This window comes from Schistocerca cancellata, chromosome 2 (assembly GCF_023864275.1).
Source record: "Schistocerca cancellata isolate TAMUIC-IGC-003103 chromosome 2, iqSchCanc2.1, whole genome shotgun sequence".
In the NCBI taxonomy this organism is placed as follows: domain Eukaryota; kingdom Metazoa; phylum Arthropoda; class Insecta; order Orthoptera; family Acrididae; genus Schistocerca; species Schistocerca cancellata.
In genome coordinates this window covers 516,139,956-516,166,453 of record NC_064627.1, presented here as the reverse complement: position 1 = coordinate 516,166,453, position 26,498 = coordinate 516,139,956, and the positions used below count along the sequence as shown (strand labels likewise).

The following is a 26,498-nucleotide window of genomic DNA, read 5'->3' as shown; positions in this document are numbered from 1 at the left end:
AAACAGTACATGTGTACACCATGCGCTCTGTACTACCCGACACACGAGTCGTGCTTCAGTTCTGCATACTAAGGCAAACGTCTTCACCAAGAAGTTTTCTAGGGGAGCTGAGGGTAGCCTCTAAACAGAGACATTAGGTACATTCGTGTTAGCATAGTAGAAGGCGAATAGGTAGCCTTCAGAGATCGAAAGGCAGCATAGGATCAATTAGGAAAAAAGACAAGGTCCAGTAGAAATTCATGGTTAAAGCACGAAATATTGAATCTAATTGGCGAAAGACCAAAATTTAAGAAAAGGCGGCCAAAGGGAATACAGAATTTTAAAAAATTAATGGTAGGAAATGAATAATGACAATGCAGGAATGGCTAGACGAAAAATGTAAAGTTGTTCAACCGTGCATGACTATGAGCAAGATAGCTGTAGCACACATGGAAATTAAAGACACATTTGGAGAAAAGAGAAACACTTGTATAGAGTTCTTGAGAGTATTTTTGTTCTGTCATTGCAATTACAAAAATGCGTGATAGTTTTCACCATAAGCGTTTCGCTATGTTCAGGTAAAGCATCATCAGTGGTCCGTAATAAAATTATTTACATTTTGATTTGCTTTTAGATCGACATAACCTTAAGGAAAGACGATAATAAAAACACGTTTGACATATACAGAAAACCTCACAAGAAGTGACGTTATCTTAAATGCAACCTCAAACCACCTGCAGAGCCACAAACAAGCAGCAATCACGTACTTGAAACTTCCTGGCAGATTTAAACTGTGTGCCGGGCTGAGACTCGAACTCGGGACCTTTGCCTTTCGCGGGCAAGTGCTCTACCGACTGAGCTACCCAAGCACGACTCACGCTCCATGTTAAAGTTGTACTGACAGTAAACCTATTTTGTGGGTTTCTGAATGAATCATGGCATATTAAGTTATGAGTTTTATCATGCAGTAATCCATTTGAGGCGCTGACAAGGGAAACCCCCCTTCGCAACCCCCCCCCCTCCCGATTTCGCGTTAAGAGGGCCCAGTGGACTGCCCGTCGAAACCTGAACACAGATTAATTATGAAAACAGGGAGAACGTGTTCTGAACTGTGAAAAAAGCGAAACAGAAAAAGTGCACGGTCCAAGGAAAAGAAGTGCAATATACAGCCAGCTGCAAGAACGATGACGTGGTGTAGTTGTCACTGTATGCCAAAAGCGAGGTGTAAGGAAGGAATGTTTAATGACAGTTCATTCTGCACTACTACTGTGTTAGCAGCCAAAAGGAAGTGGCTTTCGAATGGGAACCGCTAACGTTTAATGGTGTGTCATACACGGCATTAGTGACAGTTGTGTGTCATATGATAGGAATCTCTTACCGATGCACCTAGTTTGGACGCCTGGTGAGTAAGATATGCCTCCTTGCTCGATTTAAGTGTTCGTATGAATGAGAATGTGATCACTCCCAAGGAAATGATGAAAACTTAATAGTTTGTCACGTAAGTTGCAAAAAATGAACGCAACAGATTCACTATCACGTAGTTTCTCTGTACTCTTTCAAAACAAATGTTTTTAATGTTTTTGAAGTTGCGTTCCGTTTTGAAGTTTTGACTCTTGAATTTCTTTGTTGTAACGTAGTTCACACTCGGTTATTTGTTATCATTTCTGTGAGACGTCTATGTGGTATCTCGCCTGCTGTCACTATTCATTACGTTTACTTGCGACGGTAACGTATTCTTACCATATGACTCATATTCTATAATCAATGTATATTACGACAACTGCCAAGACTACGGAAAGAGAACAAACAGTTCACTGACCTGACGGACAGTTCATAATGTTGCGAAAAAAAGAAAACCTTGCATGAGAGTTTTGAACATGACTCATCCTCTTCACACAGCATCACCGGGACCGTTTAACCACGACGCCGCGCCTCTGAATATATGCGTAATGTTGCGCTTCTTAAGCACAGACCGTTCACTGTTTTCTATTTTGATTTTTTTTTATAGTTCAATTCATCTTCTTCCTGTTTCCATTCTTGGTGTGTGTTCACCTTTTGATGGGCTATCCACTGTCTTACCACTAAATCTGAGGGGATTGCAATTGGGAGTTTCCCTTGTGAGACTCATTAAGGCCTAAAGTACATCAACGTCGACTGTGATCTTGTAGGATTTATTCATGCTTCTGAAATCTGTTTATCTTACGGTGAGTCAGGTTTATCTGTGCTGTAGGCCCACATTACATATATGAAAATTAACGAAAAGCTGTATCACTGGTTTCTTCGATATTCACTTAGATGCGGGATCGACAGCGGTGTGCTTTAGGCCCTTATGGATCTGAGCGCCTCATTTGTATTCTAATCAAGTGATCATGTTGGTAGACATTACTACTCGAGTTTAATCATTTCCACAAACGGTACTTTGTGTTTGGAGTTGGTTGTTTACTGGGTGGGAATTGGCTTTCATGTACAGTGTAAACATGAACTATGTTGAATCTCATAACGCTAACAGAAAAGTAAAGGGTCGTGAGTCGTGCTTGGGTAGCTCAGTCGGTAGAGCACTTGCCCGCGAAAGGCGAACGTCCCGAGTTCGAGTTGTGGTGTGGCGCACGGTTTTAATCTGCCAGGAAGGTTCGTGTCAGTGAACACTCCGCTGCAGAGTGAAAATCTCTTTCGGGGAACAGTAAAGGAAGAGTTGGCTGCAAATGAACTAGTGCCGCCGAGAACAGAATCTTTGGTCGAGAGAGTGACGAAATAAAATAAGCGTGACTACAAACGAACATTTAACAAGGAAGTGTGTAGTTAACGCAAGTTGTGTGGGTTCAGCGTAAGAATATTTGATTTTCAGCCCGGAAATAAATTAGTGATCTAATACATCTCTTATGGAACTTGTACGTTTGTCCGAAAAATGGAAAGGAACGAGAACTCCCACTTGCAATAAATGCGAAATGGAGAACTGCGAAAGGTTACACATTATTTCGTTATTGCTCTAAAGTGTACTTAATTATGTACTAAACAACAAAATTCCCCAAAAAACAGTTCTTTCTTTTGTCATATAAGTTATGCTTATTATTATTATTATTATTAATGTTGTTGTTTGAAATGACTGTAGTTGTATAAATTTGTTGATAAGCATAACTGTTTTACAGCAGATGCTATTAATTTCACACTCTCAAATTTATCTGAATCTAGAAAGTTGTGAACTCCCAGAATGTATACTCAGGAACCGCCATTGCTTCAGTCTAATATTTCTATTTATCCTTCACAGTACAAAAAGCCACTCCTTCCATAATTAGCCGAAAATTTGTAAAATCAAGAAACATGACAGCCCAAGCACGTTTCAAAACCGCTTGCGTTTACATGGGAGCGAAAATCGATTGCGGAATTGGAAAATCGGCAACCAGGAGCGGATTTCCAGAATCGATTTTGAAGTGTTTACATGTCCACCCAGAAGAGAGTTGGGAAACGGTTCATGAAATCCGGTTTTGGGAGCCCCCTTGTGATTAGCAAACAATTTACTACGTTTCATACGGCAGCGCTACGCAACAGTTGGTAGCCTTGGCAGTAAGGCGCCTTCCAGATAAGTTTGTTGTTGTTGCCAGCGCATCAAAGCATGAGATGTGAAAGTGTTTGACGCGGTAAGCAGCTGATATTTGCTCTAAGTCATGCGATAGCAACCGTTCACTGTTCGTTCACAGATCTAGCGCGAGGAACTTACGCAGATATCTCGTGCCACTCATTTAAATACTAATAATATAGCACACTGCAAACCATCTCAGGTGCGCACATCTGTCAGAACAGACAGTGATCCGTATTGTAACAGAAAAGTACTGTGGAAGCTGCTGTTATTTACTTATGGCTCTACAGTTTGTGTTCAGATAATGTAAAAACAACGTTTCTATATTCAGAAAATTTGTTTTGTGGTACATTAGTGTAGGCCTACTGAGATTGCCCTACGCTAGTTGTATTTTAAGTGAACTATTTAACGTGTTCTGCCTTTACTCCCAATTCCCAAAAAGAGCTTAATCTACATATGAATGTGTAATGTAAATGTAAAATGACTCGTTCAACATCATTACGATTAATTGTACAAACTATCCTCCGAACACGAAATGAACATACATATATTAGGAGGAGAAACTTCAATAGCGTTGTTACTTTTATTTACTTACAAATGTCTTTTACAGCGGTTGTTAAATCATCGTTGCATTAGAGATCTTAACTAATCCGAGAAAAAAAATTATTTGTTGTCAACGCTCGTGTTTATTGTTGTGACAGTGATGGAATCCTGATTCATTTAAATAATTTTAGTTGTCTTGTCGCAGTGGAATTCATCAAACCATTATTATGTATGGTAATGCATATACTATGCATCAATTTGTCGTAATTTGGCATATGTCAGTGCAAAAAAGGTGTGGCCAGGTCACAATGCGTAGATCTTGAATGAAGATGACAAACCGGTGTGGAAGGGGGGGGGGGCGAGAGACAGTATAGAAAACCCTGGAGAGAGAGAGAGAGAGAGAGAGAGAGAGAGAGAGAGAGAGAATCCACTCACCTCAGATTGTAGGGGACTATGCCTGATGACATATGGATATGTATTATAATCATCAGTGTTATTGAGACAAACCAGATGTACCCTTGGCACTGACGTGGCAGGGAGAGAAGATAAGCCAAGAACACGGTGTTGGTTTTTCACTACCAGTTTAACGTTTTCTCACTCATATAAATAAAACGGAACTTAATGGGACCAATATTCAAAATAAAATGTGACAACAAAAACAGTTCTCAGGAAAATAAATTGTACACAGTTTAACTGATATAATTCATCATTTTATGGGTCATCATTTCAAGAGAATAAACAATTTTGTAAGGCTGGAAATTGATAGCAGGTAATATTGCACTTAGTTGAACCTGTGGAGTACAATAATAAAACCAACAGAACACCATAAAGGGAATTGGTAAAGAGCGTGACACATATTAAAAAGTTGATGTAATATTCTCCCAAATGGTTTTCAGAAATATATTGTATTTAGAATGCATGAAATTACCAATGCTCACTGTTGTGTTTCTTCCACATTTTGACAGCCAATTTTTTCCCTTCTAGGGTCCTGGTCCAGGGACTAGCTCAAACCAGCCACACCAGCCATTCTTTGCACCACAAGGCCTACCTCCAAGTTTCCACACCCCTCATTACGGCAATCCTCTACAGCCTGGAGTGATGAGTCATGTGCCACCCTCTGCTACTACAGCCCAGCAAGGTAGTTATTTTCTTGATGAAAGGATCATTAAATGTGCTATTTTTGTTTTTCAGATGTATTGTGATGACTTACTTTTAATTTTTGGTCATAATACCAGCTCATAAGCTTTTCATAGATTCATTATGTTCCATGTATGCCATTTAGAACAACTGCTAAGACTGTGGAACAAATCAAGTATATGTTAACAAAAGATAAGCATATAATGATAAATGTAACCTGTTTACCATATCAAAAATAAAGTACAGTATCACTGTGGTGTCAGTGTTGTTTGTGCTTAAGTCAAATAAATTTAATCAAGTAAATTGGAAGAAAGCTACTACTCAGAATAAACTCGCATACGTCCTTGGTTACTCTACGTAGCTGCTGTTTATCTCCTTAATATTTACTAGACTACATCGGTATTTTTCAAAGAAAAATGGGGTAAATGTTATTTATTGACCCCTCCCATGCATTTTTCAGTATGGCACAGATGTAACTGGTTTGTTTTTTTACCACAACTTTTATTTGGCTTTCACATTCATTGGCTACGCCAACTCTCAACCAGGTTGTCTCACCTTGCAGCATAAACTAGAACTTCACCTGTGTTGCAGATAAGTCTCTCACAACAACCAGGGGGGGGGGGGGGGGAATTGTTCAATACCACATTTTTAACTGAAATTATCCATACTGAGACATGTGTTACAGTGCATTACTATTTTCATACAGCTTTACACCAAAGACTGGTACTTGCCATGTAGCTAACAGAACTTTCCATACCATGAATCTACAAATGCAGATGATATGCAGGAAGAATGGCTAATGAGGTATATTTTTAACTTTCCTTCTGTTATAGGGCATGTGGTTCTCTGAATCCAGATAAGGGGACAAAATGTACAGAAAAATTATTTTTGACTTCTATTGTGATTGCGTACATCACAGTTCAACTGAAACAGATCACTGTTAAGTACAAAAATCGTTATGAAGTAATTGTAATAGTAAAGAGTGTAAGGATTCCAAGATCCTTGAAAAGATTTCTGCAAGACATGCAGTTATGTACTTCACACACTATTTTCGTTTCAGCTGGAAAAAAAAAACCACTGTTTTACCTGTGCTTTCCCAGACGTTGATATTGCAACACAACAGGAAGTGAAATTATGCAAAATAAGCCAACTAGTTTGAAAATGAATGAACAGGTTCTTGCTTATATTTCAGCTTTTCTTTTAAATTACATTTTCTTTCCATCTCATGAACAGTGTGACCACAAATACATTCATGGCATTTTTGTGAAGGGGGTGGGAGTGGAAGTTTGATAGAGAGTTGTACTCCAATAAAAAGTTTTATTTGCTGAGTGGAGTTATGTATTGTGATGCACTGACTAGGGTAATATAATCCCCACCTCTTGTGAAATCGTTGCTGTGAAAACAGGCTGACTTGTAGGTAGTGTAGCCGTTCTTTATCCAATATAGCTATCCTCTTTTTCTTTCCACTGACCAAAGGAAAAGTTACTATGTTCTTCCCTCCAAATCAAAAATTTTCCCTCTTTAGGGAATTGGTTTATTTACCAGTATTTAGCATATAGAATCAGCTATTTTTTGCAGCTGGACACCAACCAACCTAATCTGTCTTTGAAGTTACAGCTGTAAAATGTAATTATTTGGGCTTCAATTTCACTGTAAAACATCTTTCTGGCTCTGATATGGAGCTGTTAGAGTTGCATTTAGCCACAATACTAGATTCTACTAGGCCTATATTAATTTATTTTTTGTTCATATTCTACTAAAGGGCTTTGAATGTGGTAAGGTCTTGCCCATTCAAGAATAATGAATGAAAATAATTTTACAGTGCTTGTGTTAATTTCTGAAGCAGTGTCAGTTACTCCACATGTTTGTAGAACTCTTTAAGTAAGTGCATACTCATTCCACTCCCACCATACCTTAAGTACTATATTGTAATTATACTGGAGTGCCTCATGTAGTTATTTTTTAGAAAAAACTGCATTAAATCATGTTGCAGTGTTTTCATAGATAATATTTCTCACAAATTTTGCATTATACTTGTTTAATGCATACAACGTACCTTGTATTACAGGTCATTCCCCACCTCCACTTAATTTTCACAAAGATGAAAGAACCCACCGCCAGTATATAAAACTGAAGAAGAAGCTTGAACAGAAACAGTTAAGAACTGAAAATTTTATTGTTGGTTCATCTCAGGTGACACCACCTACTTCACCAAGAAAAGGTAAATTTGAGACACTGAAGGGTTCTGTATTGATTAAGCAGCTTGGCTATAGCAAAAATGTAATAACATTGTGTTTTGTTACTTGACTTGTTGAGATTCACAGTTTCCGATCAAGCAGACGGATTACATATTACAAAGCTCCAGACAGAAATCCAAATAATCATCTGAAAAGTATAGAAATGTTATTGAAATTTCATTCAGAAAGCTATGGTTACATATACTGGAACAAAAAACTTCATTTTTAGTTCACAGGGCAACCAAAGGTCAAACTTATAATTCATCTTATAAAATTTTCACAAAGAAATAATAATGTACAATATGTTTTTCAAAATCATTACTATTGTTCTGTATGCTATGTATGTTTTCGTTGTGGAGTCGACATGGAGTCACATAATTTCAGAATATGTTTCATTAATTTTTACTTTTAATCGTAGTTAAATTCTATAGCTTCCCTTTCATTAACACTTCCTCTGTGCATCACACATGGTTTTTCTCTGCATTCAGTAATGTCTGTCTTCCTTTGCAGAATTAGTGAATGGTATGAGAAGAAGCAAGGAGAGGGGCATGAGCAGTGTTGGCACATCAGAAGATGGGGAAGAAAGCAGCAGTGTACAGGATGATGATGATGATTTTCATGTCATTTCTGAAATTTTATCTACTGTCAAACCTCCCCAGGTGAGATGTTTGTATGCTTGATTAAATCTATTTTTTAATGTGTATTTCAGTTTCTCTGTGTATTACTTTGATTTTTCCTAGCTGGCTGCTATTTTTTCTGTAATTTTTCATTCTGATGTGTAGGTAGCTGAACTGAACTCTCGTAGTGCCTTAATGCAATGGTCACCCCCTGAGAGGCTTGCTGATAGTGGACTGGAAGGGAAGACTGAGTTTGACATTTCAGAGTCAGATCTTCGTTATGAAGTGCTTTTGAGTGACAAAGCAAAAGAAGGGAAATACAAGATGATTTACAGTGGACCATCACTTTCATGCAGGTAAATGCTAAATTTACCAAAAAGTGATATAATTTGTTTGTCATAACTAACTGTTTTTAATTGTGTTGTAACAGAATATGGTTGCACTTAAAATTTCAAGGCTGTAGTTAATCGTTTCTAAACTCTCATGAAGATTGTTTGATCATCTCATATTGTTGGTATTGTCATGGAGCTTTTTTTTAGATTTCAACATAGTCATTAAAATTATTTTACTTTGTAAATAAATGCAATTTTTATAAAATTTAAAATGAGAATGTCACATGCTTGTGATTTTCTGTTCCATTTTTTATCTAGTCAGTTTTTGCAGAGATCAGTGAAATCAATGAATTTATAATGGACAAGAGTAACTTAATAATCTGGCAGCAGTTACAAAATTTATTTGAGACATATGTTTAACAGAAAACATTATGAAAAGCTGACATTGCTACCCACCATATAGCAGAGATTTTGAGCCACAGATAGACACAACACAAATACTGTCAAACAAGTAAGCTTTAAGCCAAAGGCCAGGAGGAGGCTGGGGGGTGAGGGATAGAAGGGTTGGGGCAGAGGTCAGTAGAGTGCTGCCCGTGGGAGTGTATAGGGCCGAGGTGAAGAAAGACGGTAAAGTAGGGAGGTGGAGGGGGGGGATGTTGGTGGTGAGGGGAGGAAGGAAAGATGTAAAAAGACTGTGAGTGCCTTGGTGTAATAAAGGGCTTTGTAGTGCTGGAGGGGGAACATAGAATGAAATAAGTGGGTGATGGACAATGAATAACAAAGATTGATGTCAGGAGGGTTATGGGAACGTAGGATATATTGCAGAGTGTTCCCACCTTCACCATTCAGAATAGCTGATGTTGGTACGAAGGATCCAAGTGGCATATGCTGTGAAGCAGTCATTAAAATGAAGAACATTGTGTTGGGCAGAGTGCTCAGCAACTGGGTGGTCAAGCTGTTTCTTGGCGACATTTTGTCAGTGGCCATTCATGTGGACAGACAGCTTGATGGTTGTCATGCCCATTTAGAATGCAGCACAGTCGTTGCAGCTTAGCTTGTAGATTACAACTGGTTTCGCAGGTAGCTCTTCCTTTGACGGGATCGGTGATGTTTGCCACCAGATGGTGTTGCATCTAGGACTATTACAGGGTTACAAGTGATGAGGCAAGGGGTTTGGGAGCGGGGTTTGAGTGGGGATGGATGAGGATATTGTGTAGGTTCGGTGGGAGGCGGAATACCGCTATGGGAGGGGTATAAAGAGTATTGCGTAGGACATTCCTCATTTCAGACCATGACAAGATCCAGTCGAAACCCGGACAGGGAATGTGATTCAGTTGCTCCAGTCCTGGGTGGTACTGAGTCACGAAGGGAATGCTCCTCTGTGGGTGGACGGTGGGACTTCAGGATGTAAGAATGTGTCACCGCGTACTCCAAAACATCCAGTCTAAAAATAATAACATTTAAAATATGCCATGCACCTATGACATGACACAGCACAGTTACATTATGGGTTAAAGCAGAAGAGTGGTATCGAACGCTCGAGTTGACCTACATTTGGCACACATTTTCTGATAAATAAATAGAGTCATATTTATGTGACACTAAACAAGTCTAATGTTAATATTGTTTTGCTTTGTTTTAGACTGCCAGTTCTGTAAGATATGCAGAGACTGTAGGACAAAGTAGGGATAGAAGGATCCAACAGTCTTAACATTGATCCTATGATCCAGCATCCTATAGCATGCTCAAATGAAAATGGCTTTTGCTGAACTTAGTCTTCAAATTAACATTTATGCCAGCTGTTTGCTCAGTGTTTCCTAAATAATAGTATTTACAGGCACAATTTCATAAGTGTTTAGCATCAGATCTATCAGAATATAATTGTTCTTAAACAGGATTCAAGATCTACGACCTGGGACAGAGTACTCTGTGTGTGTGGCAGTCAGTCTGGATGATCTGAAAGGATCAGTATCTATTCCTACAACTTTCCGCACGCCACCTTGTGAACCAGAACAGCCTCTCCCTCCAAAACTGATCAGCAGATCTCGCACCTCTCTTTTGCTCAGGTAAGTTCTTTGAAAGACTTTGTATTGATGATTTTCAGTATGATCAAAAATTTTATAATATGCTTATACATGCTTGCAGTTTGTGCTCTTAATTTCAGATGCCAGAACATGTTCATGTCATTTTTCTTGCCAGTGAAGTAGGATTATAATAGAGCTATTGCTAGACCCTTTAACTGTGTATATATGTACAATTGTGATATGGCCAACATATTCTCTACTCCCCCAAATTACAATCCGTTTCATTGTAATTTGTTCATGCATTGTATTTTTACTCAACTATGCATACGCTTTGTTTAAATTTTGAAAGAACTGGAAAGCAGTCAAAATAATAACTGGGTGAAACACATAAAACTTGCACTCATTTTATTACATGAGCAGTTCAAGTTATTTCAATAATGTTTTTGGCAAATTATAGTATAGAGAGAAGCATATGATTTAGTTGCACAAGTAATCCCCTTAACTTTAGTAACATCTTAGACATTGTAGTAAGTGTGATTTGTTTTAAAAGCATTTGAAAGCTCTATAAAAGAAAGGGTACAGTGAGAAAATCGTTGTTAGCATTGACTTTGAAACCTTTTGCAAAATTGTCAGAAATGTGCTAAAGAATAAAGGTAGGGCAGTAAGTCTGATTTTGCAGTATTAAGTTCACCAAAATTGGGCTCTCATGCCAGGCTCTGTCATTATATATAACATGAAGTTAGGCCTATTCTACTAAGATTAAACCTTTCTTCTTGGCTCAGCTTTGTGTGACATAGAGGCAGAGTCAGGTACGATTGTCATAAACAAAACTTGTGCTAATTTAAAGCGTATTAGAAGGGGCTTAGGAAGACTATTTCAAATGTGTGTACATACTCATGTTTAAGTGAACAGCTGTTGTGGAAATGGTTAAACGCTTAATACAGCCATGGAGTCTGACAAGAGATCCCCACTTACACCACCAAGCCATTTAATTTTAGCACATTTCTGGAAAACTTCAGCAAAAAATTTTAACAACAACATTAGCTAGCATTAAAGCACTATACTCATGTTTTCAAGTGCTTTCAAATGCTGTTATGAAAGGGTTTATCATTCTAGTTCAAAAAATCCATGCTTGCTTCTTTATCTTGCTCACCAGAATTAAGAGTATTGTCCATAGAACAAAATAATGTGTACCTTCTTTTTACTACCATTAGCCGAAAACCTTCTTTTCGATATCTTGAACTGTTCACGAGATAAAAATGGTGCAAGTTTTAGGTAATTCACCCTGTATATATTTGCCATTTTGGGAAGAAGTCATAGTTCATAGAACCATAATTTGTGGGGAAAAAAATTATTCATTTCACACACAGGAAAATTAACCAGGAGTAACCATGCACAGTGATGATGTTATGATTATGTCTACATGTAGTTCCTACCTTATCCATATTCCTCTTAGATACTATCAGAGTTATTTACCATGCTGTATTTTTGGTGTCGCTGAAATTGTATCCTCTTAAACTAGATGTGGGCAAATAGCAGTCTGTGGGCCACATGCCAATGGTTTTTGTGCATTCCTAAGGAACAGAGTTTTTATGCAACAATTTCTACCTTTTCTGTAATTTAAAATTAACTAATACATGCAATCATTTTAAAAGTGCACCCCTCTGCTAACATCTGCTCCCACAAAGTAGCCCCTGAGCAAAAACTGTTGCCCATCCAAACTGTGCTTCCGAGATGCAGTTCCTATCATCTCTGAAACCAGACTGCACAACACTTTTAGCAGTCCGGTCTTAACTAACAAAATTGTGACAGAACTTAAAATTATTAAAGAACACCTTTACCGTTTGCAATCAGAAGAATACAATTTCTGTAACAATGAAACCACATTACATAATTCCATGATTAACTTTCTTTTAAACACATAGCCAGCATGGGCTTATTTGTTGCAGCTTACATTTAATAGTTCAATGTATGATTGCCAATAATAGTTTTTTCTGTTTTAGATGGAGTCCAACAGGAGACAATGGTTCTCATATTACACACTATATTTTAGAATATGATGAAGGAAAAGGTGGTGGTTTCGTAGAAGCGTACAAAAACCGGGGAAAACAGCACAATATGCTTAAACTTCAGCCTTCGACATGCTACAGGTTCAGATTAGCTGCTGTAAATGAATATGGCAAAGGGTAAGATACCAGCAGTTTCAAATTGTTACTAAGTGGAATGTTGATGTTTCAAACACGAATTAATTCTTGGTGGTTGGAAGTGCAACTTTCTAAGAATTTATTATTATAATAACTTGTGATCATCATTATTATGTTGCTGTGAGACACTTCAGTGTAGCAGTTTGGGGGGGGGGGGATGTTTTGAGATCTGGACTGTACTGCCTTATTTATGACACAGCAAACCATTGCCCTGTGTCCGTTACGGAATGCTTAGTGTAATCCACTTGTGATTTGTGTTCTACAGTGCTCATCATTATCTGTCCTTGTTGTGAGATGAGTGAAGATAGTAATCCTGGTCCATCGTAACATCAATGCAGGCTGTAAGTCCTGCGAGAAGGGGGTTGGCGTGGGGCGGTTTTCCTGCACTGTTCCTCTCCCCTTGAGCAGTCTCATTTGTTTACACATGCAGCCAACTGCCACATTTACTTATAAAGAAAAGAATAAATTTTGGGTGTTTCGGGAAATTAAATGTGAACATTTTTGCATTATTCGCTTTAACAATGTGTTAGGAGAAAAAAATAGGTGAAGCATCTTTGATATTTTCATACCGGGATGTCTTTCAATATCTCTCTCTGTCTCTCGTATTTAAAAAGATAGACACACACCATTACTGTTAAAATACTGGAGTATTTGCAGTATCAAACAATGGAAAATCGAGGTTGGAACGTAACAATATCATAAGGATATTGCTACACACCATATAGCGGAGATGCTGTGCCACAGAGCCACAGGTGGGACACACACACACACACACACACACACACACACACACACACACACACACAGAAAAAGAGAGAGAGAGAGATTATGCTGGCTTCAGAGACTGTGGTCATGTGTGTGAGAAGGCCGTGTTCGCTTTCTGACAGTTTTTTTGTTGTGTCTATCTGCGACTCAGCATCTCCGCTATATTCTGAGCAGCAACTATCCTTTTCATAATATTGGATTACGCTGCAAGATTTACTACTTAACTTGCTATCTTGGAAGGAGTGGGGAAAATGCTGATGCAGATTATAAGTTTGTCCCTCATGTACTGTAAGCATGCAGTACAGGTAACGCAAGCCTGTGTTCTGAGCGTCCACAATCTCCTGATAACTGGCTTTCTTTTCCACACTGGACTAAAAGCTTACACTGTGATGGGCCAGAAACTGCATCATTACTGTTTTTGATACAAATCACAATGAAAATAGTGCAACGGAACACAGACAACAACATAGCTCAGTGACAAAGCAGACAACAGTGCAGTTGACAGCAGTTTATAGTTCATTCTGCAGTTGGCAACAAACACCTGCAAATCACTATAGTATGGAGTTTCCTGACTGCTACTGATCAGAACTGGAAAGTCCACATGCCAGGTTATAGTTCCCATATAGTACTTGTTATTTATTATTGTTTTCTTAATATTTATTTATTTATTTATCACACTGGAAGTAAATTGGAAAAGCTGAAGAATTGGTCACTTTTAGTCACAGTCTGTTGTGACTTTTTAAAATTGTTGTTATATTTGTCAATTTTTTTGCTCTTTTAGGAAGAGAATAAGTTATTTAATTTTTTCCCAAGTTTCTGTACTCACGTTTGCTCATTTAATTTTTTGGAGTTCTCCAATGATGAAAGCAGAGGATCTTCCGCAATTTGAGAGAGGTTGTTCCTCTTGGATTTTTTGAGGTTTTTTTTTATAATTTGTGCAACTTCTGTTAGTGTCAAATATTCCTCTGTTATAACTGCTTCTAGTTTTGTCACAGGTTCTAATTTTACTTTAGTAATAAAACCGCTGCTATGATACTCTGTTCAGTTTTGAAAATAGACCTTCCTAGATGTGGAGAAAGTAAATTCTGTACTGCCTGGCTTGCAAAGACTGAAAAAATTAGTGAAAGTGAACTATTTTGCAGTGTGTGTTCTAACTCTCTTAATTTTGAGACAACAAGTTTTCTGGCAGTTTGTAACCAATCACATTCAACAACACATTCGAAATTAAATCACATCAGTTGTGTTTAGAACTTTCAGATCAGACACAACCTGCAAGTTTGGTACATGTGCCAACATAACAGATAGATCCACTACTGCTGAATTGATTTGGACAGTGGAGTCAGTAATTCCTAATTACTTTATGGATTTGTCAAATGGTATTTGTTAAGTTTTTAAGATGATGATTCCTGCCAGCATTCCTGAACATATTGCGTTTCGGCATAAGAAACATACTTGATTACTGATGGACTAGCTCCATGTATCTGGAACATGTTAGAAGAAGCAAGTTCATTGTATTACACACAGAGTTTTGATGAAACTAAGAGTGTTAAAGATAAAAGAATTAATAAAAGCAATCATTCTAAGAATTTCTTTATAACCAAAGCGGATGGTGAAATGAAATGTTACCTTCGAAATTATGTGAAGCACTTTCTGAAGCCAACTTGTCCCTAAATAAATGCATCATGCTAGGATCAGGTGGACCTAACATCAGTAAAGTGTTTAGGCATTTAGATAGTGACGTCCAGGAAACTCGTGGCAGACAACTTACAAACATCTGAATTCGCAACATTCATATAATGCATAATGCCTATTTAAAGACTTTGTAATGTTTAGGAGAAGCAGCATCCGAATTTGTGGTCAGTGTGTACCATTATTTTGACTGTTGACATGTTCGCTGGGAAACATTAGAACGAATTTCGTCTAAGTTTTAACATGCCTCATCACAAGTGTTTGAGGCATATAGCCACAAGATGACTTACTGCTGCCCAGTCCAGATTCTCCAATGCCATTGTGAATGCTTAAAAACTTCAGTGAAAGCAGAAAGGTTTTGACAATTAGTGGCAGCAACATATCTCAAAGAGAGACTCATCATCCTTAGAGTTAAAATACCCAGATGTTTCAAAACAAGTGAAAGCTTCTTTTAATTGTCCTGTAGAAATGCAGGCTTAGAGAGAAAATATTGTGCCTTGAAGTGCATAAGGCAGTGATGTCCGAAAGTTTTTTAAACAGATGGCTTGGGAAACTAGCCCCATTTTCTGTTTGTGCCAGTCAAATCACAGCTCGTTACTTGTGGACAGCAAGCACATGCAAATTCTACTGCTTATAAGGAAGAATGTTAAGGAAAATAAAACTGGACTTAGAAGAAAAGCAAAAAGTGGAATAAAACTAAAGTTATCCTGAAAAGGGAATTAAGAAGGTGAAAAACAAAAAAAATATCAATTGACTGTGTCAGGTGCTCCAAAAGAAAAGAAAAAAGAACATTAACCATCTAAAAGTAGCATGAGATGAACTTCTCTCTCAAGCTTCAGCTGCTGGTGCACGAATCTTTCAGTAGAAGGAAGAGTGACGGAATGTGCAGATCACTTAGAAAAATATTAGGAAAAATAAAATGTAGTATGGTTATGAACGCATTATTCTGGCCAAGATAGACACCAAGCCCACGCGTACTACAGTAGTACAAGTTTATATGCCAACTAGCTCTGCAGATGACGAAGAAATTGAAGAAATGTATGATGAAATAAAAGAAATTATTCAGATAGTGAAGGGAGATTTATATAATGGTAAGACAGAGATTTAGGAACCAGGTTTTAAATTGTAAGACATTTCCAGGGGCAGATTGGACTCTGACCACAATCTATTGGTTATGAACTGTAGATTAAAACTGAAGAAACTGCAAAAAGGTGGGAATTTAAGGAGATGGGACCTGGATAAACTGAAAGAACCAGAGGTTGTACAGAGTTTCAGGGAGAGCGTAAGGGAACAAATGGCAGGAAGTGGGGAAAGAAATACAGTAGAAGAAGAATGGGTAGCTTTGAGGGATGAAGTAGTGAAGGCAGCAGAGGATCAAGTAGGTAAAGACGATGGCTAGTAGAAATCCTTGGGTAACAGAAGAAATATTGAATTTAATTGATGAAAGGAGAAAATATAAAAATGCAGTAAATGAAGCAGGCAAAAAGGAATACCAACATTTCAAAAATGATATCCACAGGAAGTGCAAAATGGCTAAGCAGGGATGGCTAGAGGTTAAATGTAAGGATGTAGAGGCTTATCTCACTAGGGGGTAAGATAGATACTGCCTACAGGAAAATTAAAGAGACCTTTGGAGAAAGGAGAACCACTTGTGAATATCAAGAGCTCAGATGGAAACCCAGTTGTAAGCAAAGAAGGGAAAGCAGAAAGATGGAAGGAGTATATAGAGTGTCTATACAAGGGCGATGTACTTGAGGACAATATTATGGAAATGGAAGAGGATGTAGATGAAGATGAAATGGGAGATATGATACTGCTTGAAGAGTTTGACAGAGCACTGAAAGACCAGAGTCGAAACAAGGCCCCAGGAGTAGACAACATTCCATTAGAACTACTGATAGCCTTGGGAGAGCCAGCCCTGACAAAACCCTACCATCTGGTGAGCAAGATGTATTATGACACAGGCGAAATACCCTCATACTACAAGAAGAATATAATAATTCCAATCCCAAAGAAAGCAGGTGTTGACGGATGAGAAAATTACTGAACTATCAGTTTAATAAGTCACGGCTGCAAATTCTAACGCGAATTCTTTACAGACGAATGGAAAAACTAGTAGAAGCCAACCTTGGGGAAGATCAGTTTGGATTCTGTAGAAATACTGGAACATGTGAGGCAATACTGACCCTACGACTTATCTTAGGAGCTAGATTAAGGAAAGGCAATCCTACGTTTCTAGCATTTGTAGACTTAGAGAAAGCTTTTGACAATGTTGACTGGAATACACTCTTTCAAATTCTAAAAGTGGCAGGGGTAAAATATAGGGAACAAAAGGCTATTTACAATTTGTACAGAAACCAGACTGCAGTTATAAGAGTTGAGGGGCATGAAAGGGAAGCAGTGGTTGGGAAGGGAGTGAGACAGGGTTGTATCCTCTCCCTGCTGTTATTCAATCTGTATATTGAGCAAGCAGGGAAGGAAACAAAAGAAAAATTCGGAGTAGGTATTAAAATCCATGGAAAAGAAATAAAAACTTTGAGGTTCGCCAATGATATTGTAATTCTGTCAGAGACCGCAAAGGACTTGGAAGAGCAGTTGAACAGAATGGGTAGGGTCTTGAAAGGAAGATATAAGATGAACATCAACAAAAGCAAAATGAGGATAATGGAATGTAGTCGAATTAAGTCGCGTGATGCTGAGGGAATTAGATTAGGAAATGACACACTTAAAGTAGTAAAGGAGGTTTGCTATTTGGGGAGCAAAATAACTGATGATGGTTGAAGTAGAGAGGATATAAAATGCAGACTGGCAATGGCAAGGAAAGCATTTCTGAAGAAGAGAAATTTGTTGACATCGAGTATAGATTTAAGTGTCAGGAAGTCGTTCCTGAAAGTATTTGTATGTAGTGTAGCGATGTATGGAAGTGAAACATGGACGATAAATAGTTTGGACAAGAAGAGAATAGAAGCTTTCAAAATGTGGTGCTACAGAAGAGTGCTGAAGATTAGATGGGTAGATCACACAACTAATGAGGAGGTATTGAATAGAATTGGGGATAAGAGGAGTTTGTGGCACAACTTGACAAGAAGAAGGGACTGGTTGGTAAGACATTTTCTGAGGCATCAAGGGATCACAAATTTAGCTTGTTGGTAAGCCTTTTCTGATTTTCTTTACAATTCCAACAGCTAATGTATTTTTCTCCCACAACATCAGGAACACTAGTGTAATATCTGTCCATGTAAATACAGTGGCCTTTACCATAATATGGAGAACAGAGTCTGTCTAATAATGCTGGAATATGGTTGTCAGTCCTTCCTGCTGATCCTGTGTAAACAATGCAGTTCACAACATAGCATGTTGCAGCATCACGAAGTGCATAAAGCTCCATGCCATATTTATAGGGTCTATTTTTCATGTAAACCCTAAAGCCACCTCATCCATGAAATGGACAAATAACTTCATCTATAGTCAAATTTTCATATGGCACGCAACTGGATCTACATCTTTCGACAAAAATGTTGAAAACAGGTCTAATTTTGTGAAGAAGATCGTGGTTTTCCTCTTTTTTTTATTATGTTGAGTTGTCATTGGCATGCAGCATGAACATAATACTGGAAAACCTGTCATGGCCCAACAATCAATAAGCAAAGCCTGTGTGTAAAAATGGATCAGTTGACCAATAGTCAGTAAGCGTTGGTAACTTCACAACACACTTATGCAGAACTGCTGCAAAAAACCAAAATATTTCTTGTTGTTTTACTGGATCTCATTTGTGCCACATAGTGTTCTTTTTTATTTCGTTTCACTGTTTCGTTGCAGCGGTTTTTGTACCGGCATATCTGTTTGTCTCGGTCTTTGTTTTGGATAACATTGTCACTAAAAAAATTCAAAAAACAGTTGTAAACATTAGTTCCTGTTCGCAAACAAGTGGCTCCAGATGCCAACTGAAATACTGGAAGCTGTGGGTGTGCACCGTGCTCCTGCCAGTTGTCAGCATTGTGTTCAGTAAGACCTACTGTAGCATTTGTTGCTGTAACATTTGCTTATCGTTGCAGCTAGTCATCTAATGGAAGTTGTATACAAAGAAAAAAAATAGTGTGTTTCCTTTACAAATTATCCATATAAATTAGCAACGAAATTGAGAAAAATATATTAAAAATTATTAACTGATTCGTCACTTGAAACATTTTCTTGCTTGTGGTTACTGTTGTCGTCACTGACATCAAAATCAGATTCATTTTCTCCTAATAAAATGTCCAGAACTTCGCTTTCCAGGAGGCCTCTGGCTGTCATTTTTGCTCAAAACTATCATTCACAATCACAAAATTATGGTTGCATGCCAAGTGAAAAGTCGTCAAAGGACCAATTGCTATACTTGCAGATATTCTACTCGTACAACTGATACACACAACTCATCGACTCCTACTGCATCTAGTGGACAAAATATGAACTACTGCAGTTATCTTACAGCCACCAGCCATAGTGCAGTGAAAAACACCTTTCAGTGACCGTACAGGATATGGGTGCCGTCCACGCGGCCGAAACATGCGTGCTCATGTGGCGTACAGACGTAGTGTTGAACGTGTTAACTATTAGCCAAATGAAATACAGTCTAATTGAATGAGTGTATTTTTGTGATATTTCCCATGAGGAAACATGTTTGCATATTGAGAAAGCAAGAGGAAACATACCATTTAAACATGCATAACTCTTTAAAATGATGATGAAAAAACATACCTTCTTTGACCTCTCCAGTGACTAGAAGTAAATGTTATGAGCTGCTGTTACCAGCCTCCTCCTCCTAACATTTTTCAGAGGAGTTTTCATGAATAATGATTTATCTTTTTGGGAGAATGTTTGCCTTTTATTGCTGTAAAACATAGGGTGTGAATGTTACTATTGACTCCTGTAAACCTTCAGTCAGAGAATTTACTGCTTATCACGTACTTTATTTGGACCAGTTACCTGCTTTTGGCATTATCTGTTGACTGTTATCTGTATTAGTTAGAATATTCTGTTCTTAATATTACTTGAAAATACAGCTCTTCGGTTGCACAGGTAAAAAATTTTCAACTTTACCTAGGTTTCAACTACTCTAAGGCAGCCTTCATCAGAAGTAAAAAAATTTTACATTACCTATAACAGAGTTTTGGAATAATATAAAAATTATTAAATTAAACATATGTAATAAAATTACACCATAGCTAACTGCTACGGTACAGTAGACAAAGAAAGCATACTTACATAGAGTAAATAGTTATGAAATGGTTTAGAGCAACAGTGCTCACGTTAAAGATAAAAATATAGTTGTACATTATAAAATTTTCCTAGGAATGCACAACTTGATTAAGACGCGCCGCTAAGGGTCGCGTGTGCGGCCGGCACTGTAAGCAGCATCAGACTGACAGGCGCGCGCGTCGTCGATGTTAGCAAGTCGGCACCTTGTATCGCGCCATCTAGTATTGAATGCTTGTAATTTACAGTGACAACAGCTGTCGGAAGCATTGGAACAGGAGTGCACGTAATGTGCTGATTACATTATGTCAGATAGTATGTAACAGATCGAAAGTTGAACAAAATATTATACTGTAAAACAGGGAGGGAGAGAACAATATTTAAGGCTACAGTACGGGAAGCATAATAGCAATATTCTGCGTTAAGTGATTTTAAGCAGGGGCTTTACACCATCAAAGAAATTACTATTACATGATAAAAATTTCTTTGATGGTGTAAAGCCCCTGCTTAAAATCACTTAACGCAGAATATTGCTATTATGCTTCCCGTACTGTAGCCTTAAATATTGTTCTCTCCCTCCCTGTTTTACAGTATAATATTTTGTTCAACTTTCGATCTATTACATACTATCTGACATAATGTAATCAGCACATTACGTGCACTCCTGTTCCAATGCTTCTGACAGCTGTTGTCACTGTAAATTACAAGCATTCAATACTAGATGGCGCGATACAAGGTGCCGACTTGCTAACATCGACAACGCACGCGCCTGTCAGTCTGATGCTGCTTACAGTGCCGGCCACACACGCGACCCTTAGAGGCATGTCTTAATAAAGTTGTACATTCCTAGGAAAATTTTATAATGTACAAATATATTTTTATCTTTAACGTGAGCACTGTTGCTCTAAACCATTTCATAACTATTTACTCTATGTAAGTATGCTTTCTTTGTCTACTGTACCGTAGCAGTTAGCTATGGTGTAATTTTATTACATATGTTTAATTTAATAATTTTTATATTATTCCAAAACTCTGTTATAGGTAATGTAAATTTTTTTTTACTTCTGATGAAGGCTGCCTTAGAGCAGTTGAAACCTAGGTAAAGTTGAAAAATTTTTTACCTGTGCAACCGAAGAGCTGTATTTTCAAGTAATATTATAAATGTCGTCTACGGTTGCTGCATTATCGGCCATTTTCAAAATTGTAATATTCTGTTCAGAAATATTGCTCTGGCTGGACGCATAGTACTGCTGCTGCATTTTGGCTGTTTGACTAGATTGTGGCGAGAGCATTTCACACAGTGTCAGTGCTTGATTTCGTCTGTTGGACTAGGTAGTGGTGGGGGGTTGTGTAGGGCGAGATGGATGAGGGGAGGGGGGGGGGGCACAGAAGACAGGACAGAGATTGGGGTGATGTCTATGACTTGGAGGGAGGCAGCTGGTTTGCCAGCTAGGAATGAGATAGGGAGGATTGGCAGTTACATGAACTAGGCATCTGGTAGTCAGAGCAGTTTTTGTATGCCTTCTTCATAGAAGGTTGTCGCCTGTGTATTCAACCATGAGGCAACATGTACTTTGAGCTTGTTATCATCGTTGAAGTGTTGACCACCAAGGACAGATTTTAGGTGTAAGAGGAGACGAAAGTCGCTAGGAGCGAGGTCCGGGTTCTACGGAAGGTGATAAACTCGTCCCAGTGAAATTCCCGTAAGAGTTGTTTGGTCATATTCGCCATGTGAGGTTGGGCATTATCATTGAAAAAACACCACCTTCTGACAGTAATCCTCGGTGCTTGTTCTGTATTGTGCAGCGCAATTTCTTAGTGGTCTCACAGTAATTGTGGGTATTGGTTATTTGGCCTCGTAGTAAGAAATCAATCAGCAAAATGCCTTTTCTGTCCCAAAAAATGGTGCACATGACTTTTCAAGGTGTCAAGATTTGCTTAGGCTTAACCTTCATTGGGATGAAGTGTGCTTCCATTCCATTGTTTGCCGTTTTGTTTCAAGGGTGTCATACGATATCCAAGTTTCATCCCCCGTGACTATCCGAGAAAGAAAACCATTGCCTTCTTCATTGTAGCATGTCAAAAACTGAAGTGCACTGCCCATCCATTGTTTTTTGTGTTGTTCAGTAAGAATTTTGGGTACCCAATGTGAGCAAAGTTTTTGAAATTTGAGGTTTTCAGTAACAAGTTCATGAATTAGTGATTGTGAGATTTGCGGAACTTCCATAGCAAGGGCACTAAGTGTAATCTTACAGTTGAGTTTAATCTTCTCTTCAGTTGTGTGAACCAGTTCATCAGCAACCACAGATGGGTGTCCTCTTCGTCCTTTATCGTGCACTTGATCACGTCCATCATTGAACATTCTGACTCATCTTCGAACCATTGAATCACTTATAGCATTCTATCTGTAAACTTCACAGATTTGTCGATGAATTTCCCTTGGTTTAACTTTCTTTGAATTCAGAAAATGAATCGCAGATCTGATTTCACATGTGGCGGCATTTTCAATTACGGCTGACCTTATAAAGAAGTGCTACAAAGCACATGTTGGCAGCAGCGATCTGAAAATAGCATACATGTTTTCTCCTTGAGTCAAAGTAACTGCCGTGCATGCTCGGAACTGCGATCATAGTGCTGCTGCGGATAGAAATAGAAACAGAACTTACTTTGTGGACAACCCTAGTAGTTACATTCTACCAGAATTTTCCTAAGACATTTCTTGTCTATTTGCTCGACTTGCACAACTTGATTCGTACCAACTTTCTGCTCTTTTACATTCCTCACTCACTACTGGATACATTGAAAGCTATGTTTAATTGTTGCTTCAGCATAATGCTAGTATAAGTGGACTGTTTAATTTTTCTCTGGGAGTTTTCTCATTGTAGTATGCTTTATTGCAGGCCATATTCAGACATAGTTCAGTTTTCAACATCTGGCAGTCCACCTACGGCTCCTGCTTCTCCAGTACTGAAGGAAGCGACTGTTTCATCACTGCATCTTGCTTGGCAGAAACGACCTAATGATGTTGAATTTTGCCTGCAGATGGATGATTTGGTTTCAGGACATGGTTTCAGACCAGTTTACAATGGACCTGAAACTCATTATGTCCAAGATCGCCTTTACAGGCACACAGAATACAAGTTTAGAGTGAGTCAGTTTTTCCATCTAAAGAGTACATTTAATGCTACATGTTTGCTACGTGTAATATATGTAGCTTAGTTTAGATTTAATTGCTGAAAGTGAACCTGTAATTTACATTTTGTGTTTATAGCTCCAATAAACTACATCCTGTTTCAGCGAAAGATGCAAATGTAAAATTTTGTTCTCTTTTGTTGTGCACGGTCATTAAATTATATTGCTAGGGAAGAGTTTATCTGCCACCGGCACAGCTTCTGTTACATAATGGCTCTAATTTTACAGCTATGTGCACATAATGAGGAGGGAAATTCTCGGTGGTCGGACGAAGTGTGCTATCGTACTCTACCTGGTAGACCAGCTGTTCCTTCTAGACCAAGTGTGAAAGGTCGCATTCATACACACACCTTTAAAATAAAATGGGAACCACCAAGTGATACTGGTGGTGCTGAAATAACTGCCTATACAGTGGAGCTGAATGGTGGAAGAGGTAAAGAAGAATTGTTGCTATAGTAGTAGTAGTAGTAGTAGTAGTAGTAGTAGTCTCTTAACAAAATTACTAAGTGTAAGTGGAATGGATTAAGAAAGTTTGTGCTAAAGCAATCGTGGCCCTTAAGTCATGAGCAGCTTATTATGCATTATTGCTTTTGTTCTAATTCACTGAAATCAGTGAGAAGGGGATGGCATTGAAATCCCTTTCTCCATCTTGGCCTTGGGTTCCTCTTCAACAAGCTATCATTTGGTTGGAAATAACATGTTTATGAAGCTCCATAGCCTGCTTTAGAGTGCTATTAAACAATGTCCACCTTATAAATAAATTTCTAATTAAATGAAACATTGGTGTTTATATAATGAATGAACAAACGACTGAACAAATGTGTCAAGTGAACACACTTAATAAATATTATTCTGTTCACATAACATTCAAGGAATGTTTTGAATTCTGATGTCTTGCACAGTTAAGTAAACAGTAATGAGGCTACAACATCTGTGAATGATTGTGCAGTAATGATCTTTTACTAACACTTGGGATTTACAAATAGAGATTTACCATTTTTGTGTGTTTCAGGTTTTGAGAGAGTCTATACTGGCCCAGAACTGGAGTATGTATGTGATCGGCTGATGCCTGGCACAACGTACCAAGCAAGAGTCTCGTGTAGTAGTGCTGGTGGCTGCAGTGATTACTCAGAGCCTTGCATTGTTACGACTGAGGCAGTGTGTCCTGGGCAGTGCTCACCTCCTCGCCTACATGGAAAGGCCCGTGCTACATCACTTGCTTTAAAATGGAGTAAGTTGTTATTCCTGATTTCTGTTCCATTTCTTCAGTGTAACACTGTTTTGAAGAGTGTTGGAAAAAACAAGGGTCATAATTGTGTACAAGGAGGGTAGCAGAAATATCCACTGTCAAATTCCTTGTTACTCATTTGTTGCAGAATCCTAGAACATACAGTAAAACCCGTTTCCAGTCATATCTAGGGATTCAGATATTTCTTCCTTAAATAGGGGTTTTCCTTAAATGGAGGTTTTGCCACAGAACATGAAAGGAGTGACCCAGAATCATAAATCAATCATGTTTGGGTGATGTAAGTGCTATATAATTACAAAATTAGCAATATCATGTGCCATAAATTTAAATGCAGCAAATATATAATTATTACATTTTTCACAGAGCGCATTATTTATTTGTCAGTAAGTCTTGTTTATTTGGTCCTTCCACCATATTGTAGTGAAAGAAGCTGTTGCTCCAGCTGGAGAATATTAGAATTGATCCATCTACATTGAAGGAGAAAAAGAAATTCTTGACAGTATCAGTTACTTGCACAGCAGCAGCAGCAAAACTTGATGCTATGCCCCCCTCCCCCTCCATCAAAGTCACTGCCAGCTTGTACCTGTGTTCCTTCATAAGCATTTCACTGACACCAATGTCTGGTATGGAAGTTATGACATAATCACAACAAATAATGCTCTGGAATGTTGCATTTTTGGAAACATCTGTTTTTCTACTCCATTCTTCTTCTGGAAGAACATTGTCTTCAACAACAACTGATGTACCACAGACAGCCTATGTGAAACAATTTAACATAGTCTGTTGTGTTACAGAATTCCAGGCAGCAACAAACATATGTTAGTCTGTAAAATGGTGAGTCTCATCACTTCCTTCCTCTCAAAGAATGAAATTGACTTCTACACAACTGCTACTCTGTATTTGGATTTAACAGTGTATTATGCCCTGGTCCAGAGGCTGAAGATGACTTGTGCAGTTTGGAGAAAGGAACACAACTTTACATTCTGAAATTACATTTCTTTAGGATGTACAAGGCATAGGTCAATAATAAGTACAATTTTTCTTCTTGCTGCACTCGTCTTGGCATCTAAATGCCCAAAAATGCTGTAAAGATTTCTGATATCTCCAGGGATTGCTATTGTACTAATAAGTTCAAAGTAGCGTTTTTATGTTTTGAAAACACATGGGAACTAATGCCAGCAACTTCTAACTTCCATTATTATTTACACATAATAGCATTGTCATTTTATTTACTTTTTATTACTCCTGTGGCATTTTTCTCCCATAATAGAATATGATTTTGCAGGAAGTAAACTATAGAAGACACAACTTTCATCAGCATTCAAAAAGTATTTGGGCTCATACTTGGTGCCAAGCGTGGCAGTTTAATGTTCATCCACTACTTCTCACTTTCTGTGACCAGAGCTTTCTCCACGTACACTTTGAAACAACAGTTTACAGTGGTTTTTATTTATTTTTAAAAATTCAACCAGCCATTCCTTTTTTGGATTCGCAGGAATCATCAATTTTGGCATTTAGAAATGCTTCCATATGTTTCAATATGATGCATATGTAGACAGTGCTAAATCGTATTTCTGCACCATGTTGGAAAGATTCATTTTAAGATTGTCATTGTCTGCTTTTGTTGAACTGTAAGCTTTCTACATTTGCCTCCATAACTATACAAAAATAAAATTGATAGCTTCAGCAGTTCAGAAACCTAACAGTTACAATTTTAGCAC

At 38.1% G+C, this 26,498-nt stretch overlaps 1 protein-coding gene across 3 annotated transcripts in view; it reads left to right on the top strand.

Annotated features, from left to right (window-relative positions):
• The window catches only part of LOC126162066 (fibronectin type-III domain-containing protein 3A), a 323,114-nt gene that overhangs the window by 248,837 nt on the left and 47,779 nt on the right, over positions 1-26,498 (top strand). For all 3 annotated transcript variants that reach the window (XM_049918327.1, XM_049918329.1, XM_049918328.1), the window contains 9 exons: positions 5,081-5,234; positions 7,302-7,454; positions 7,981-8,129; positions 8,253-8,443; positions 10,315-10,485; positions 12,447-12,629; positions 23,237-23,483; positions 23,757-23,961; positions 24,541-24,759. In XM_049918327.1, the coding sequence (XP_049774284.1) occupies positions 5,081-5,234; positions 7,302-7,454; positions 7,981-8,129; positions 8,253-8,443; positions 10,315-10,485; positions 12,447-12,629; positions 23,237-23,483; positions 23,757-23,961; positions 24,541-24,759 (1,672 nt within the window). The remainder of the gene's footprint in view (positions 1-5,080; positions 5,235-7,301; positions 7,455-7,980; positions 8,130-8,252; positions 8,444-10,314; positions 10,486-12,446; positions 12,630-23,236; positions 23,484-23,756; positions 23,962-24,540; positions 24,760-26,498) is intronic.